General features: G+C 31.7%; 3 protein-coding genes across 4 annotated transcripts in view; 1 reads left to right on the plus strand and 2 right to left on the minus strand.

Moving 5' to 3' along the window:
- Positions 1-5,708: 5,708 nt before the first annotated feature.
- LOC100166262 (osiris 20-like) lies at positions 5,709-6,837 on the plus strand. Its single transcript, NM_001162225.2, has 2 exons — positions 5,709-6,123; positions 6,244-6,837. Exons 1-2 carry the CDS (start codon positions 5,724-5,726, stop codon positions 6,687-6,689), a joined length of 846 nt encoding a protein of 281 aa, NP_001155697.1. The 5' UTR covers positions 5,709-5,723; the 3' UTR covers positions 6,690-6,837.
- Positions 6,838-8,532: 1,695 nt separating this feature from the next.
- On the minus strand, positions 8,533-11,659 carry LOC100164229. The gene is made up of 4 exons (XM_001947218.5): positions 11,262-11,659; positions 10,934-11,123; positions 10,462-10,554; positions 8,533-9,370 (listed from the first exon to the last, which is right to left on the minus strand). Exons 1-4 carry the CDS (start codon positions 11,399-11,401, stop codon positions 8,594-8,596), a joined length of 1,200 nt encoding a protein of 399 aa, XP_001947253.1. The 5' UTR covers positions 11,402-11,659; the 3' UTR covers positions 8,533-8,593.
- A 2,156-nt stretch (positions 11,660-13,815) lies between these two features.
- The window catches only part of LOC100162163 (esterase E4-like), a 5,032-nt gene continuing 513 nt past the window's right edge, over positions 13,816-18,334 (minus strand). The window contains exons 2-11 of one of the 2 annotated variants that reach the window (XM_029488301.1): positions 18,158-18,207; positions 17,888-18,079; positions 17,674-17,823; positions 17,431-17,587; positions 17,181-17,366; positions 16,871-17,064; positions 16,589-16,754; positions 15,857-16,044; positions 15,475-15,731; positions 13,816-14,127 (exon numbers count right to left, since the gene is read on the minus strand). In XM_029488301.1, the coding sequence (XP_029344161.1) occupies positions 13,929-14,127; positions 15,475-15,731; positions 15,857-16,044; positions 16,589-16,754; positions 16,871-17,064; positions 17,181-17,366; positions 17,431-17,587; positions 17,674-17,823; positions 17,888-18,073 (1,683 nt within the window). In that variant the 5' untranslated portion in view covers positions 18,074-18,079; positions 18,158-18,207 and the 3' untranslated portion in view covers positions 13,816-13,928. Of the gene's footprint in view, positions 14,128-15,474; positions 15,732-15,856; positions 16,045-16,588; positions 16,755-16,870; positions 17,065-17,180; positions 17,367-17,430; positions 17,588-17,673; positions 17,824-17,887; positions 18,080-18,157; positions 18,292-18,334 lie in introns of those variants that run through there. The other variant, XM_001947269.5, reaches the window with a different exon arrangement.

The raw sequence follows: 18,334 nt of genomic DNA on the forward strand, positions 1-18,334 counted from the left end.
ACAACTGTAAGCTCCTATGTTATAGTATATTATGTCAACAAGGGGAGGGGGGCGCAAAATATTAAAAAACTATTATTTATCTATTTCTATTTGTAGAATAATGTGCCTAAATGCCTAATATAGTAATATACCTATGGGTCTGCACCTGTGCCCTATAGTACCCAATAACAAAAATGTTATCAACATTAATCTGAAATATAACATTTAAAAAACAAACACATATCACTGAATAACCAATACGGAAATACAATCAACGCTTCTCTTAGAATCTAAACCCAGACAGCATATGCAGACAGCAGATAGCTTTATATAGGTAGGTACTGTCGTACTTATAGACGTGCGCAGGATTTTGTGTCGGGTGCAGCATACATTTTGAACCAGCCCTAAAGAACAATAAGCAGCCCACTTATTTTCTTTATATTCCCCCCCCCCTTAATTCTGTTTAGCCCCACTGTTAAAAATTTAATATTTTATACGTTCATATAATCACTTGTGTACCCGAATCATTATTATAGAGTATAGCCCCCTCCCCCCATATAAATTCATAACTCTACGACTATGCCTATAGCCTATTATAGTTATAAGAAATATAGTAAATTGTAAATAAAAAGTAATAATATTTTTATGTATTATAAATTATAATATATTACTCTATACTTTTATAATTATATTAAACATCACATAGGTAATAATATAACACTTATAAGCATATAGTACCTCATTAATAATAAGTATTTATGCATCAGTCATAATAAATTATTGGAACTCTTAAAAGTTAGGTACGTAAAATAAAAATAAATACATAGACTTACAATATAAGTCTGCGATTACAAGGTTAGCAAATGTTTAATTAAAAATACTTGTTCGACAAACAAAAAAATAAGCGCATCCAATCTTTTTTGTGACATAGTATTTCTTAATTCGTTTTTTATAATGCAGAGTTTTGAAAAACTACGTTCTCAGCTACAACTATAGTCACTGGAATTGTCACAAACATTTTAAGACTGAAAAAAATGTTTAATACTGTTTTAACCAATCGAGCCATTTTTGTACAGAACCTGAGTTTGTACCTTTTGGTGTATCTTCCTGGTGTATTGATATAATAGTATTATAATTTTTCATTTGAATAACATTGAACATTTATATTTTAATTTAATAATAAACTCAGTATGTTTGAAATTATTCATACTATGTATATACTTTTCAAATAAATATCTACCAGCCCACTAAATCCAAAATAAATTGTCAGGTGCAGCGAAAGCAGCATTCGATGCAACCGTGCGCACGCCTATGGTCGTACTGAATAATTAAATTATATAATACAGTTGGAAAATAATATTACTGTAATCAAATTCGATCAGAATTTATTAAATTACAATTTTAAAATTTATTTAAATACAGGTACTACATTTTTTTAAATAGTTATCAATATAATTTTTAAACACTGATAATGAAAAGTACTTCAAATGAAAGCTAAAATTTATGATTCTATACTTATCATTATACGTACCAAACTAATTGGTTTGTTCACCTCGTACTGTATTATTGTTCGGTGTTGGGCATATTAATTCAAAGCCCAATAATATTATGCTTGCCTACTTATGATGTACGTGCAAATGTTTTGATTTAATAAATACCTATCTTACCGCTATAGTCTATGGCTTGATAACATAAATAAATATAATTATAATACTTCTGACTCATCAATGAAATATTATTGTGGTACCTATAAAATACTGTTAAAGTCTAATTTGCATTTTTTGTTGTAAGATATTTTTTTAAGAATGGATTCTTAATGTTTAACTTTATTGAAAAATACCTACTAGTGTAAAAAAAATACTGACAACTAGAAAAATAAAAAGTAAAAACAATTGGCACAAGATATAGACATTGAGTTTATCAGTTCCTCGGTTTTATTCGATCACAAATACATCAAACACAATATTTTTAATTTTATCTTGCATTTTTTTGTTGTTATTTAAAATTATTTTATGTATCACTTCAACAGAAAAAGTTTAAAGGATTAGGCAATTCAAAAATTATAGGTATATTATTTTACAAGAACTTAAAATTTAAATAATTGAATCTCAATATTTGTTTTCAGTTATACCATGTTTGGTTTTGTAGCTTTAGTTTTAAATTGTTTTATAGGGTGTTACCACTGAGTATCCTCCCTAATCTTAAGATTCATGTCAACATATTTTTACTGTCAATTATCGAACCTACTTAATGTACATAAAAAATTGTATATATTGTAGATATATTTCAATAATAATAAAAAAAAGTTTTAAATTGTTAAGAAATTATATTTTTCGTAAGTACATAAAATCAGTGTCGGTCTGGCCCACCGGAGGTCATTGGATATTTTTATTTATTTGGGGCCCTAGTGAAATGGGAAATAAATTAAAAAAAAATTAATATGACGATAATATAATATATACCTAAATATATAAATTAATATTATTCATATAATAATAATATATAATAATATATAATAATCTCTCTTTTACCATGGTCTAAAAAAAAATTCGAAAATAGCCATTTTGTAGAGTTATTAATTTATAATAATATGGAGAAAATAATTTTTTTTTGAAATCCGTTGAATTTTGAACGAATATAAAGCAACTAATATCTTCAAAAATACAGCATAATATTGCGTATAATATTGTAAAATTGTTTGGTTCTCACACTTTGATAACTAATGTTAATCCAATGGGCAATGGGTTTTATTATTAAATATTTTATTTAAATAACTTAAATGAATTTAACACAAAATAATCCTTAACTAATAATTAATACCACGTTTATGAGATTGGACTCTAGTTATAGTAAGTTATGATATAATTGTACCTACACGGAAAATAAAATTGCCCAGCTAAAAGGGTTCTTTTTTAATCATTGACCAGACCGACAACGCATAAAATCACCAATATTCATCGATATATTCACTGCTATGTTAAAAATCTGAAATAATTTATTAGGTAATTTTATAAAATTAATTATTTAATATTTCTTTAGTTTTTAAAACTTTTTTAATGTTTCCCAGATCAGTTTACGGATTTAAATTTTTATCTTGAAATCCTCGATGATTTGGTATTATTCATTTTTAATATAAGTTTTTTTATTATACACGGACTGTATTATCTGGTACGATATTTATCGTTTGGTTTTTAACTATGTTTTAGATGCGCTTAAAATTGATTTCGCAGTCGTCCAAAAAATTTAAATATGAAAAAAATAACAATGAGCTATATAAAGTATTATTAACGCACATTTAAATATTAATATAACACTTGACTTTTGAAAAAAATCTAAGTAAAAACACAATAGTTATAGGAATATAATTTAAATACTTTAAACATTTTCTATCACATAAGGATTGAATAAATTAGTTTAGCTTTTTATATTTTGATAACTCTTGAAAAAAACAAATTTAAAATTTCTTCCACTCTGTGTTAGTTTATATAACAATAAGTGCCTATTTTTTTTATTTTTAAATATTTATTTAAAAAATCACAAACGAAACTAATTTATATCAATTTTATTATTTATTATTATTATACGGGCTGAGACCAATTATACATAATACGATAATAATAATTACAATTTATACTATGAATAACAACAATAAGTATGAAAATAACTAATTCAACTCATATAAAAACGTGAATAATAACTATTAAATATACGACATATACTAAAAATATGATTGATCACTATTTGCCATACGCATCATTCTAAGGATTAGCTGGTTCTCAGAATAATTGGTGTTGCATTTTGGAATAAAAAATGGATAAAATTGACGGACAGAAGGGCTTTAAAGTTAATCATAGAAAGTAAGACATGAGAATCAATACAGCCATCTATTAGTAGGCGGAGAAATTTCAGGTTAGCGGCTTTTCTTCTATCAACGAAGGAAGTGAAACCAAGCTTATTCAAAATTGGAAAATAATCATGAGGTGGATGGTCGATACTTAAAATAAATGCTGCAAAGGAATTTTCGTTGTACTCTTTAAATTATATTCCTTCCACAACAAGTGGAAGAATCCCATACAAATATACAATAGCATTTTAGATTATTATATAATATTTTAGGCTAAATTCATAAATAATTAGTACACAAATAATATGATCAATTGTATAGGTACTTAATATTTAATAATATTGTTGAATTATTAGGTACTACTTTACCCAATGGTGTTATGAACTTTTATAGTTTTACTGGATGAATCTTATTTCGTTTATACACGAAAAGTGTCTACAATTGTCAATTTGAGTTTTTCCATAATATTTAAAACATAGTTCATTAAATAAAGAATAAATATCTTATTAAAAGAAAATAACTTAAATGCATAAATCATCCAACGTATTAGGCCTATGTACAATAAGTAAAATCTGATATAACATAATTAATTTAATATGCGTGATATTGCATCTACGTTTTAGTAGATTTTCAAAAATCGGAAGACATCGAACGTCGGTATAATAAAATCGTCAAGCAAACATCTAAACAAGTCCGGCTCAAGGGGTAGGCGACATAGGCCCATGCCTATGGAGGCACTTTAGTAAGAGGGCGGTTTTTTCAAAATACTGATAATATTATATTGTTAGGGGCGGCAAAATTTGATTTTTCCTAGTTTACTATTTTCGCTTGAGCTGGTCCTGCATCTTAATGTACCTATTCAAGTTCACCGAATATTTCATATTTTAAAAAATGATCAATCAATCGATCAATTTTTTATAGGTATGTGTATATCTGGTTTTTACGGATATGAACATTTTTTGGAAATATTTTATATTATTATACTCGCGATAAATATATATATATTCTCGCGATCAGAATATATCATAATAGTTACAGCAATGAGCAAATTATAAATGATCTACTTGGGATTATATTGGAAAGATAATAATAATATTATATCGTACAGGGGTTCCGTCACTTCCAATGAACGTAGAAATATTTATTTTATTTATTTATAAGTGATTTTTCGTATTATTCTTTAGAAGCGGTAAAGCTGAATTCTATATTTTCCACCCATGACAGAATCAATTTCTCTCCCACCCCCCCCCCCCCCCCCCAAAAAAAAAAAAATGAAGCTGAAATCCGTTTGGCAGCTCAACAGGACCTTATCCGCGAAAATCCAAGTCTATCTTGAAATGTAATTTTTAAACGGCATAAAGTGGGCCGAGAAAATTTCTAAGGAGGATCGTCGTAGGCCGTTAGAAACAAGCACGCTGCATCACTCAAACCGGCAGTCCATACAGCAGATAATGCACGAGAAAATCGATCGGACGAAAATTGGAACCTAAATTTTTCGTCCGAAGTTTGAGTGTGCGTCGTTACGAAACTCTGATATGATAAAATAATACTAAGACGAGACGAGACGATTTTCGTCAATCGCATTAATTGTAGTCACGGTTTGCCGCCGTCATTTGCATCTCGCGATCGCCTCCGTTTCACTATTATTCGGACGTCCTGTACGAGGAGCGAACCCGAAAAGGACGAAGGACCCACGCGCGCGCGCGCGCATAGAACGCGGGCCGCCGCCGCCGCCGCTTAGTATTCCGGAGACGACGCGCGCCGACCGTAATGCGGAGAGATTAGCGTATTTGTCACGCGCCACCCGCAACCGGTCGTCCGGTCGTTATGTTGGGCAGTGGGCCAGTGCCGGTGGTATATAATGCTTGCGCGGAGAGGCGTGGCCAAACATTCGTTTACGATGCACAGCAGAAGAACAACAGTGTCCGTGTCGTCGCTCTCGGTGGTGGTGCTAGCCGCGGTCGCACTGGCCGTGGCCGGGGTCGCAGTTGCAGCCGACCGCCCGGTCGACGGTCTGCTGGACAGGGTGCTGGACAGGTGTTCGCTGGGACCGGGCGCCGTGGGATGTCTGAAGGGCAACGTGTTGGAGTTCTTGCGGGACGGCCGCGCCGCCGACGTGGAAGCCGACGGTGACGTAGACGCAGAGCTGGTGCGAGCAGCCGGCGCGTACATCGAACGCCGAGTCAACGAGCCGAACGTTGCGGCGCCGGTGCGGGACGCCCGGGCAATGGACAACGACGCTGGTCCAGCCGCCTCTGCCGCCGCCGCCGCCTCCGCAACAACTACCACCACAGCTAGAGGTTTGGATATTTTAAGTATAGTCGAATTTCTCAAGGTCATCCGATCTGTGTATAAATTCGTTCAGTCGTTAGTGAAGCTCAAACAATCCGAACTCAATATTGCATTTATACCGTTTGTAGCTGACATGGAGATGGGCATGATGCAAGACAAAATGCTGATGCCGCTCATGATGATGATGAAGATGAAGCTCAAGATGCTCATGCCCATAATGATGGCCCTCGTCAGCATGAAGGCCACCAAGGCGCTGGTGCTCAGTAAGGTGGCCATAATGCTGGTGCTCGGGTTCCTCCTCAAGGAGTTCCTGAAGAAGTCCGGCATTCCCGGGCTCCCGTTGCACTTGCCCGGATTCCCTGGGTCCGCCGAACCGTCGTCCACATCCGGACCCCCACCCATGTACGGGCCACCGCAGTCTTCCGGTTACGAGTCGTCCAGCTCGTGGGAGCCAACGGGTTACTCGAGCCATTCCTCCGATTCCGCTCATTCGATGGCCTACAACAGTTACCAGCCGTCGCCATCGTCGTCTTCGTCCGGTTCGTCGGCCAGTCTGTCGTCTAACAAATATTGAATTGGTCTTAGAGTTGTATCCTAGGTACCATTATTAAATTATTGTTTGGATTTATATCATTATTATTTATTACTCAGGTTTAGCTAAATTTATTTATTTATTTCATGAAAATTGTTTAAAAACAAATATATAATATTTTCGTCGTGAACATCCTGATTGTTCTTATATTCTCGACATATTTATTTGCTTATTATTATTTATAATTTCCAATAAATAAATAAATATTATATTAAGGTGTACGATTGTCTCGTTAGTCTCAAAATCTTTATTATTACAATTACGGTGTCGATTCGATTTAGAAATTCGACGTAAGTAATAAAAACACTATAATACGTTTTCGAAGACTTCATTGAAAATTATATAACATTTTGAATAAAGATAATACGATTCGTCGCAAACAAATTATTATACTTACCACATAAATGCATTAATCATAAGGTACTGAATATAGACTGTAGTTAGGTGCGAAAATAAAAACAATTGCAATCACAAACTATAATCACGTAGACCATTATAATATATAAATAACAAATTTTAGCAATGAACATTTTATTTGGGTACTTTACACAATAAATTATATTGTTTTATCATTTCTATACACTGTAAATTAATTAACTCTACGAAATGCATAGAAATAAAATGACGTTAAGCACTTTAATTGCCATTTCATAAGAACATTTAAAATTCAGACAAACTAAATTATAATTTTAATTAGTTTTTCATGTATATAAATAACATTAAATTAATAATACAAAAATAATTGGCTTATATATATTTTATATACGTACTTATATAACATGAATTTAATGTTTTTTTCTTTTCACTAGTCTCGACTACTTTAAATGTTTTACATTTTTGACAGATAAAATGTCTATAAATAACACATATTTTATCGGGGAGCACCAAGTATTTTTTTGAAGATTAAACACATTTTAAACATTTTTCTCTTACAGCATAATTTACATAATAAAACAAAGACATTAACACAAACAACTATATATATATATATAAATTTATATAATTTTTTTAGAACTTTAATAATATAAAAAAGTAAATTATGTATGTAATTAAGGTAACTCAATTGGAAATACAATAGTTATTAAAATTTAGCTATCCTAAATTTACATCACCTTTTTTTATATTTTTCATTTTTACACTGTTATAATAAATTATACCTAAAAGTAAAGCTACAATAAAATAAATTACTCATAATAGGTAAGTATTAAATTTAAATTATAGTTAAAAAAAAATGAATTTTTAATAGTAACGATATCGTTTCTTAATAGAAATAAAACGTGCGTGAAAATGTATCACAACCCAACCTAAATTTCCTATTAATTTACATGTTAAAAACCAATTTATGAACGTATTTTGAGCGGTATTCCTTTTTTTTCTATTTGAACAGGTCTACGTAGTTACAATAATATTAAGCATGACGTTTTAAAACGTTTACACATTGGTACCTATCTACTTTTCGGCACAAAATAAATATTATTTACAAAAACAATGTACAATTATTATTACCTATACTGCAGTGCAAATGTAGGTAAGTGCATTAATTCTATTGTGATTATAAAATTTACTCTACGGCGTCGATAGTAATAATAATAATAATAAATAATAATAAATCGTATAATCTAACATCGCATTGAATGACATTATAATATTTTATAATAATTATCATATAACTATGTAGTGATGCGTATACAATATAAATATGTACCAAACGATTGGTTTGTTGGCAGTACTTTTATATACTTCAATAATATTCTATCGTTCTTACAGTACCTATTTTTACTTCGACTTACACCTTAAACTTATCTATGGAATATATTTTTTTTTTAAGAAATGCACCAAGTAGACATTTCTCATTCGGATATTCCGAATTCTGTTGGTGGTTTTCATTAAAAACACATATGCTGGTCTGTTTCGCTATTGATGATATTTTCGGTACCGTTGACCACGTCGTTTATACTTTCTTCTGTCACGTCTACTTGACCGTCGTTCGTATGAGTTTTATTAATCTCAATGTACGTTTCGCCTTGAACGTTTTCGACTTCCGCCCCCACTTCTCCGCTATTGTCGTCCACTGCCAAATCGCAGATTTCGATTTTATTTTCAATAGCAACATCATCGGAGGGACCATCGATTTCTTTCGTCTCAGTTTCGTCATCAATAATTAAACCGTTCACTCCCTCCGATATGTCATCTTCTACTTGATTACATTGGTTCTCCATATTTTCTGAAATTTCAACAACATTATTAACTAATTCTTCTCCAACGAATATATCGTCGACTTCTCCGTTACAGTTTGCGTTATGATCGTCATCGTTCTGCCCGACGTTATCGAAGTCAAACACCTTGACGTCTATTAGTTCGTCACAATTTGTTTCATTGATTCCAATTTCTACGACAAGTGAATTGTCATTTGTAACTTCTGATGATAATATGACATTTGGTTGGTCATCGATCGTCAAATGATTAGTTGACGTTTCGTTTTGCTCTTTTTCAGACTCGGGTTTAGCTCGTTTCGTTTTACTTGATGAAGGCGATTTTTTTTTTTCCACAGGCGTCGACTCCACAGGTGCCGACGAGTTTGCCTGACGTATGTCCTCTTTTAATATTTTGCTAATTTCGGAAATGGGTTTCAACAGAGCGATAAGTACATCGTCATCTCTTCTCTGAAATAAAAACAATATGTAATTATAAAAATATAATTATACAAGTCACCAGCTATAATTATCATAACACCGACAAACAAATGACATGACTCTATACATAGATGTGTGCAATATATACTATGTAGTGAGTATGTTATCGATATTGTTGTTACGATTGTAATAAGCAATAACAACGTAGAGACGTAGAGCGTACTTGCAGTTGTTGACTGTAGTACAATCAACACACATTTCAATTTAGCAATATTACGACACAACAAACGGTTTTGATAAACAATGGCGCATGAGTCAGTTAAATGGAATTGGCATTTGCTTGAATCATTTGTTTAGCAATTTCTTGGTTTAGCGGAAATAAAACGTATCAAAATATAATTAGCTGTAAAATTCAATTAGGGCCGCAAGCCAAGGAAAAGTTCTGCTGGCACGCACGCGATTGATGAACTTTGTCAAAAAGGGTTTTTTCACCTACGCCGCCGCGGGACAACAGGAAGGGACGAATGACAAAAAAAAAAAAATTAAAACGATAAAAAAACAGCATATGTGCGTAGATTCGGAACTTTAATTTCACAAAACGTTGCCAAAACATGTCTCGTTTTCACATTGCCGAGCAACAATAAAATGTCTAAAAAGACGGCACGCTACACACGATATATATATATATATATATATATATACACATTCGGAAACGAGATGCAAGTGCGTACATACATATATTATATAGGTACGCATTATTTAATAATACGGAGGATCGCGCGCGTGTGACCGGCCGCGGACGTATGTAGGTCGGAATCGTGTGGAAATTTATTGCGTTTGTATTATAATTTGTAAACGATTACTATATACTGACATTGGGACTATATGTGCGGAATCCGCATTTATTTTGTTTTGTCGAGGAATGCCGGTGGCCATGTGCCAGGGGACGCTCCGGCTTAATCATCACCGGCCATCGATCTATTTCTGTATTCAAGGTGGACACGGCCGTTTTAGTGAATTTACGATCAAATCCCATTTACTTTTTTTTTTTTTTAGGCCCATTCACAAGCGCGCACGTATTCGCGATCGTATCGTATGTACGACGCGAGCCTACCACTTACTTGGAAAAGTATTTCCCGATCGAAATACACGAAACCGCGGCGTTTGGCCGCTATCAGCAGACCCACCACTTTATCCGATATTTTCGTGTAAATCTGAAAGAAAAAAAAACGTACAAATCTTTTTACAAATTATTTTCATCGTGTGGAATCTGTATTGAACTCACTAATTATTAGTATTTCGTCATTGTGCAACGGTCACATATAATACTATAGACAATAATATAATAACACCTGTGTCCTGTATTTGCGCGCGCGGAGTCGACCAATATATTATATTATTGTGAACTAGTCAGGTCTGAGAGTATATAAGGACAATCGAATATCGACTGACGAGTAACGATCACACATTATGTTATAATATTAATTTCGTAAAAAAAGAAAATTCGTGAATGTTTCGAGTTGTACGGGGAAAAAATTCACATCGCCCGCGGTATTTATATACTATAACATGTTTTAGTGGCGGAAAACTCACCTGGAAAAGTTCACCAAAACTGACGATAATTGTACCGTCGTCGATCGGTTCGTCCTCGTCATCAGGATCTCTCTTTTTCGTATTGTACGTGCCCACATCGTGTATGACAGTGCACAGTTCCAAGATCTCACGGCAAATGTGCGTCTTTGCTTTGCGTCCTCTCAGATCTGTCTTAGAGCCCGCTATAGGCCTACGGAAAATAATATCAATATGATACGATTGAAACACACCGAACCCGGGAAATTTTATAACAAAAAAAAAAAAAAAAATATAAAATATTTTTGTAAATCAATTATGAATGTTGCGGTGTGTGTGTGTGTGTACTCACTTTCCGTATTCCTCCCGGGAAAATCGAGGCGACGGCGATCGCGACTGTTCGAATTGCTCCGAAAACGGGTTCAAAGACTGCGATTTCGAATGGCTGTCGGCCTGCTGGTTGAATTTCGAAACGATATCGAGAAACGACATGGTGACGTGTAATTTCGGTACAAATATTAACAATAATTAGTCGTGTACCTAACGTATCATCCCAACACTATAGCACTATATAATGAGCGCTCAACTGACGGAATTGAAGTATTTAAATAGAAACAGGCTGCCAAGAAATTCCGCGCAAAATCGTCACCGGCGATGCAAGAGAACCCACGTGGTTTATGATGTTTCTATTTTTTCGCAAACGTCACGAAACCTTACGAAACTCCACTCGGCGCCCGGCGCCTACGTAACACACGCGCGATTATAAAACATCATAAAATAGATTTTTCTTTTATATTCGTCAAGCTCCTCGACACGAGCCACGGCACAATGTTTAGAATAATATTTTCCACGTTCCAGACATCATGGTATATAGTACAGAAGTTAATCGATCCTGGCGCTGATCGTAAACGAAGTACTTGCGGCGTACGGAGCCAAGAAAAAAAAATAACGATTTCTTTAGTTCGAGTGGCTTTTATTCATAAAATCACTTCGGGCCGATTTGAATGATTCAACAACCATAATTCATCGTTAACGCACTTGTAGCTAGCATTTCGTATAATGACGTGAGTCTAATACTGAATATTTTATCCGAAAGTCTATAATTTGACTACGAACTGCAGCCAGGGTATTTAAACGGCGAGCATTCTTCAGTTATTTGTAGCTAAACGAAAGGGATTTTGGCAAAAACATAACAGACATACTGCATTTTATCTCACCGGGTAATTGAACATTTTGGCACAAACACGTTTATAGTTTTGATTTTCGGGTTGAAGAAATCCGGTTCATCGTAAAAATGTCTATAGTGACGTGATCACCTATAAAGTTGTTCAAAGCTATTTTTTAATCTTCCAAAGCATGTTGGATGGTAGTATAATATTATGCTGTACGCGTGCTGTAATATTAGATTTTAAATATAATTCACTCAAAAAAACATAGGTGGAGACAATAATAAATTAACTTTATTTTTAGTACGGATTAAATAGCTCTAACATATTTACCAAGAATTTTTTACCTTCTTCGCTGGGGTAATAGCCAAGTAAAACTACAATATTATATAATACATATCATATATGTTCAACAATATTCTCATAACCCTTACCTAGTAATAACTAATTTATTTATTTTTAAATAAATATTTATTTAATAACTGAATTTATTGTAAATAAATGTCTAAAATTATTTAAAAGTTTATATCTACATGAGAATATATGATATAGGTAAGTATTTAACGTAAATAACAAAAAGCAAATTATAATTTAAAAAAATCTGTGTTTCGATATTATGAGAAGCCAACTATATTGTATTATATTATTTTTATCGTAATTGTATTGTATGACACATTAAAAATAATCCCTAATGTTATTGATTTAATGTGTAGTAAATAATAAGTAAAATATGACTTACCTACGTAAACTTATAATTTGAATAATTTTTATTTTTTATTTGTCACAGTCCTATAAAAAGATAATGTTTACACACTTTTCAATTTGTTGATATATAAACAACATTCTAAACATAGATTTGCATATTATTTATAGCATGAACTATTAAGTTTGATATTATTATTATTTGTATTACTGTTATTGTAATCTGTGATATCCTTAACCTTCTTTAATATTATTATTTTAGTTTTTTTTTTAAAATTAAATCATATACCAATATCTAATACAATATCTAAGATATAATAAATTAATTGCAGCAGACGAGATTAAAATAAGCAAACTAAACGTGTTATCAATATAATTAGTGTACTATAAAGTATAAATTATAATTTAGTAATTAGAAAATGTGTTGCCATTAATGGCACTGACAGTTTCTGAATGAAAAAAACATTAACACGTGATCAACGAGATACATAATATTATCTAACTTCCGATGTTGAAGCATCTTTTTAATTATATACATTACACGCTCATCAAATAGAATGTCAGGTATATTTTATAGTAAAATTGTTTCTTATTTATATACCTACAGTATGAGTACCGCATAATGTGATCACATTGGTTCAGGCCATTTTGATTCTATTAACCAGTTGATTCCATAAAGCATATTTTTTTCAATAGAATATATTTTGGTTTGGGATTTTCAATTTTGATTCCAATAAACGGTTGATTCTATAAACCAGTGATCACATTAAGCGGAACTCACTGTATATATATATATTATATATATCCCTTTCAAAAATATAAAACAATATTTTTCTTATACACTCGTAAATATTATACAATACCAGAAAATAGTTTTATATTAACAATTATTGTTGGCATCGTTTTATATTTTTATATAACCAGACAAATAATATCACCTTAAAAATTTGTTTTGGCAGTATTATTAGTCTACAAAAAACGTATAAAAATAATAATATATTTTTCTCCTAAAATATAGTACGTTTTAAAAAAAAAAATTACCAAATAATAACTTAAATAATTATTTACTCACATGCATTTAGAATAATTAATATTAATTATGGTTAATTTTAGAAGCTTACAATATTAATGTTTATCTACACTAGACACATTTAAAGTTCCGTTCTGGAATTTTCTCGACTGTAGTTGACACTAGGCGTCAGTGGTAGTCCGCTCCAAAAGTTGTACTCGTCCATAAACGGTCTTTCGGACAAAACAGGCGTAGATGATTTTATTAATAAATATTTCATGTCCTTTTTGTTATACCTCGGCCAAGTATTTCCTGTGTTTTTTCCGTCAACAGTCAACTTACTAAAAACAATTCAAACAAATATATTTACTTTTACTTATACACTATCCGGCTTGGTCGCTTGGATAGTTATTAATTATTATAGTAATAACTTATTAGGTACTTATTAGGAATGTTTTAATTAAAAATAAATGTAATGAAAATAAGACAAATCTAGAAGATTATCAATGTCATCTGGATCTAATGATTATCAATAAGTTAGTAATTTATACAATTATTATTATATCATTATACCTTCACAATAATTATTAATTTATAATTATTTAATTTTTAATTAGGTATTCAAAAATTGAATAGAATTAACTATAATATATTATATAGGTATGAGGTACCTACCTAATATATATGAGTTCAGATCAATTATTTATGATATAATAAGAAGTATATTATTATGAATAATATTTGATATATTGTTTATTAAGAGGGCCCTAAATCCGCATGTGTTCTCTCTGTCTTACAAACGCATAACATGGCAAATTTTACGCTCAGTAGATCACGTTTAGCTCTGTTAGTTCAAAAATTAGAGTGAATTTACCTCTTATAACATTTAAAGATAAGGTTATTTAGTGTATTACATAGTTTTTTTTAGATTTTAATTCTAAAGCAAGTTATGAGTATTTTAAAATGCAAAAATTTACAATTTTAAAATACCTACTTGATTTAAAATTAAAATATTAAAAAAAACTCTATGCCAAATTCACTTGATAACCTTACCTTTAAATATTATAAAAGGTCGTCAATTCACTCTAATTATTGTTAACTGACATAGCTAAACGTGAACTGCTGAACGTATAAATTGGTATGTTGTGCGTTTGTAAGACAGAGAGAACGCATGCGGGTGTAGCGCCCTCTTAATGGCATATTTAGATATATCTACTTAGTAAATAAAAGATAGGTCATAATATTATATAGGTTATAGAGCATAGGTGTGAATATGGTTAAAAATCTGGGGGACTAGAAATATCAATTAATACGAATTAATATAATTAATTATATTTACGAGATTAAATCAGTAACTATTTGAGGGGGCGCTTCGAGAGTTTTTTCTGTAGGAGGTTAAGCTCCTCAACCCAAAGTCACACCTATGCTGTACAGGATATTATAATAGTTGTAAAATAGGTACCTATTTAAAAAAAAAAAAATGTGAAATTAAATAAAAATTAAAAACTTAGATTCAAGATTTGGAGTGTGTAGGTACTATTGTGTACTGTGGGAATTACGTAAGTTACACGTATTAATAAACCTTGAGTTATAAAATAAATTAACCACTAAACGTAAATTATTTGCGTTAAAATAAAGTGTTAATCATCACTGAAAACTGCAGTTACGACAGATCAAATAAACCGTACTCAGAGCTGGCGAAGTTCGTCCAAATGTCTACCATAAGTTTAGACACACTCTCGTCTTGTGTGTTTAACCGCTTGCCTAAGTCAAAAAGGCTAATCATTTCATCGCCGTGAGTGACACCTAAATGTTTTGGACATGGTCCGAAGAATGCATTTAATGAATGCTTATTTACATAATCGTATACATAAAAGTGTACAGGTGACATTACATGATTAGCCATGTCAATAACCCCTTTTAAGAATATGCCACCAGTGACCATCTGAAATAATAAATAACAATATATTATAATAAATTTTTAAATAAACGACGAAAGATGTAAGAATATAAAGAAATATCATATAAGAATTTATCATAAAATGTTATAATTATATTAATAATACTAACATCAACCGTCTTTTTGGGATTGTCTTCGATCGAAGTTCCTTCTGGAAAGTAATGTTCTTTCAATTTATCACTAATAAGACCAACGTCTTTGTATGAAGCGGTGAAATGGTAAAGTAGCATTAGAGGCACTATTCGTCTGAAGTTTTCTTTAAATTCAGGGTAGATAAGACCATTTTCATTATAAAGCCCTATATTATATCGTAAAAAAAAATAATAATACAATTATGAGATATAGTAAAAAAGATTTTTAAAAAAACTACATTATGCTATATTATGTGCATAATTACAAATTACACTGATGCGCTGTATATTTTATTAAAACTCTAAATTATTCAGATTACAATAAAATTTTTTTTTATACATCTACTAATATTGTTTCGTAATTCATATTGTCGTATGTGGTTACATTATATCTTCATGATGTTATACGAAAAAGTAATAAATTGTTTTACCTAAATAACTGTAGGCGTTTTTAGGTAAATATACTAATAATACAATTGTAAGTTACATTATCATAGAACAGGAAAATGTAATTTACAATATTCAGATAGACCATATTATTATTATAATGTCTAATTATATTAATTATTAGGATATATATTATAGACGGGAGCCGGAAGGTTATGCTCATGTCTCAGCCGAATTGTTGTATATTTTCGATGTTGAGCTCATTGCACACATTTGTATTACCAAAAAAAAAAATAAAAATGTATATTTCAATGTTTTACTTACGAGATGCAAAAAAACCACCTTCTCCAGAATTCATTCCAATTATAATCGGCACGAGTGATTCTTGTTTATAATATTTTAAAGGATAATTGCATAAAAACGAATCTTTTTTCTCGTGACACTTTTCAACAACGGCTGAAAAGGTGACTGATGGATGTACTTCCCATTCCTGAATCAAATAATTTCTAAAATGTACGTATGCATAATATTACAATAATTGGATCTTATTTCGTATTGCATTTACACAATTATTATCACCTGTTATTACAATAAAGTTCTACTTACAAAAAAATTTCTATTCAATTGCACAAATGTGTCGGCGGGTAAAAGCCTTAAACAGTCAATCATATCTTTTGAATTGGAGGGACATCCAGTAATTGTAGCAACAGCTTTGGCACGCCGCTCGGCTAAGCCCGGTGGCAAGACGGCCCATTGACAAAAGGGACTTCCACTTTGTATAATTGCTTTGTGAAATAGTCCTACGAATAAAATGAGATTATAATTTAGTATCTTTTAAATTTATTCAATCTAAATTCCAAGTATAAAGTTGGCGGTTTTGTTGAAGTTTATAAAAATGTTGAAGTATATTAGGTACCTTTACTTAATGGTGACAGTAAATGCAATCCCACACTTGCCCCTCCTGCACTCTCACCGAATAACGTAACTTTTTTACTATCGCCGCCAAATTTGGCGATATTATCTTGCACCCAACGAAGTGCTACTACTTGATCTTTCAAACCATAATTTCCCGGCAATATATCATCTTCAGTGCTCAAAAAACCTAGATAACATAGATATAACGTATAGATACTTTAAAAAGTTCACACACAGTTAAACGTTGTTACCGAGAATTCCGATCCTGTAATTGATTGTAACCAAAACAATGTCCTTATCCATTAGAAACTTAGGGCCATAGAGACGCATACCACCATGTCCCGAGCTAAAACCTCCTCCTGGGATCCATACCATGACAGGTAAATTTTTCACACCTGTTTTGGGCAGCTACTTGGCATATTATATTTGGTTTATTATATAATAATACAGATGATTATATTAATTTATCTATGACATGAATATAAATGGTATACCTTTGGTGTATAAACGTTTAAATATAGGCAATCTTCACTGCCCATGAGGACATCGGATGTCTGGTACATGAACAGATTCTTTTGAATACACATTGACGGCTCCGATGTAGCATTCAATACGCCTTTCCAGGGACTAATAGGTTCAGGAGCCTAAACGTTTACGTATAAGATGTAATCACACAGGGTGATTATTATATAGACGTTTTATAAATACTTTGAACCGGAGCTGTCCCACAGGTGGTTTTGCATACGGTATTCCTTGAAACGCAAAAAAATTCCGTCCATTTCTCGACAAGAACTGTTTTCCTTTCAATTGGCCTTCGTGTACGTTAATCAGTGGACCGGTACAAAAGACATATTGGAAAAGTAACACAAAAACAGCCAACACAATTCGATGCATATTTAACTATAAAAATAATATGTACCATAAAAAAAAAATTGATGCAATTCGCTAAAAATCAAATCATATCAAAACCAAACCTACCTATAACTTAGTATTTTGACAGATGCACACAGAATACACACTCGGAGTACCTACACAATTATACATTTATACACATTAGTAGGTCTCTATTTACAATTATTGTTTAACAACAGCGACGTGCAACGACATTTATTAATCATTATAGTATATAATGGTATAGGTATACAACTATTAAAC

Source organism: Acyrthosiphon pisum, chromosome A1 (genome assembly GCF_005508785.2).
Source record: "Acyrthosiphon pisum isolate AL4f chromosome A1, pea_aphid_22Mar2018_4r6ur, whole genome shotgun sequence".
Classification (NCBI taxonomy): Eukaryota; Metazoa; Arthropoda; class Insecta; order Hemiptera; family Aphididae; genus Acyrthosiphon; species Acyrthosiphon pisum.

Excerpts from the sequence above, each read along its gene's own strand:
- LOC100166262 (NM_001162225.2), top strand. The coding sequence starts at position 5,724 with ATGCACAGCAGAAGAACAACAGTGTCCGTGTCGTCGCTCTCGGTGGTG. Across the intron at positions 6,124-6,243 it reads AACTACCACCACAGCTAGAG|CTGACATGGAGATGGGCATG; the intron begins GTTTGGATATTT and ends TACCGTTTGTAG.
- LOC100164229 (XM_001947218.5), bottom strand. The coding sequence starts at position 11,401 with ATGTCGTTTCTCGATATCGTTTCGAAATTCAACCAGCAGGCCGACAGC. Across the intron at positions 10,555-10,933 it reads GTTTTGGTGAACTTTTCCAG|ATTTACACGAAAATATCGGA; the intron begins GTGAGTTTTCCG and ends TTTTTCTTTCAG. Across the intron at positions 9,371-10,461 it reads ATCGGGAAATACTTTTCCAA|AGAAGAGATGACGATGTACT; the intron begins GTAAGTGGTAGG and ends TTTTTATTTCAG.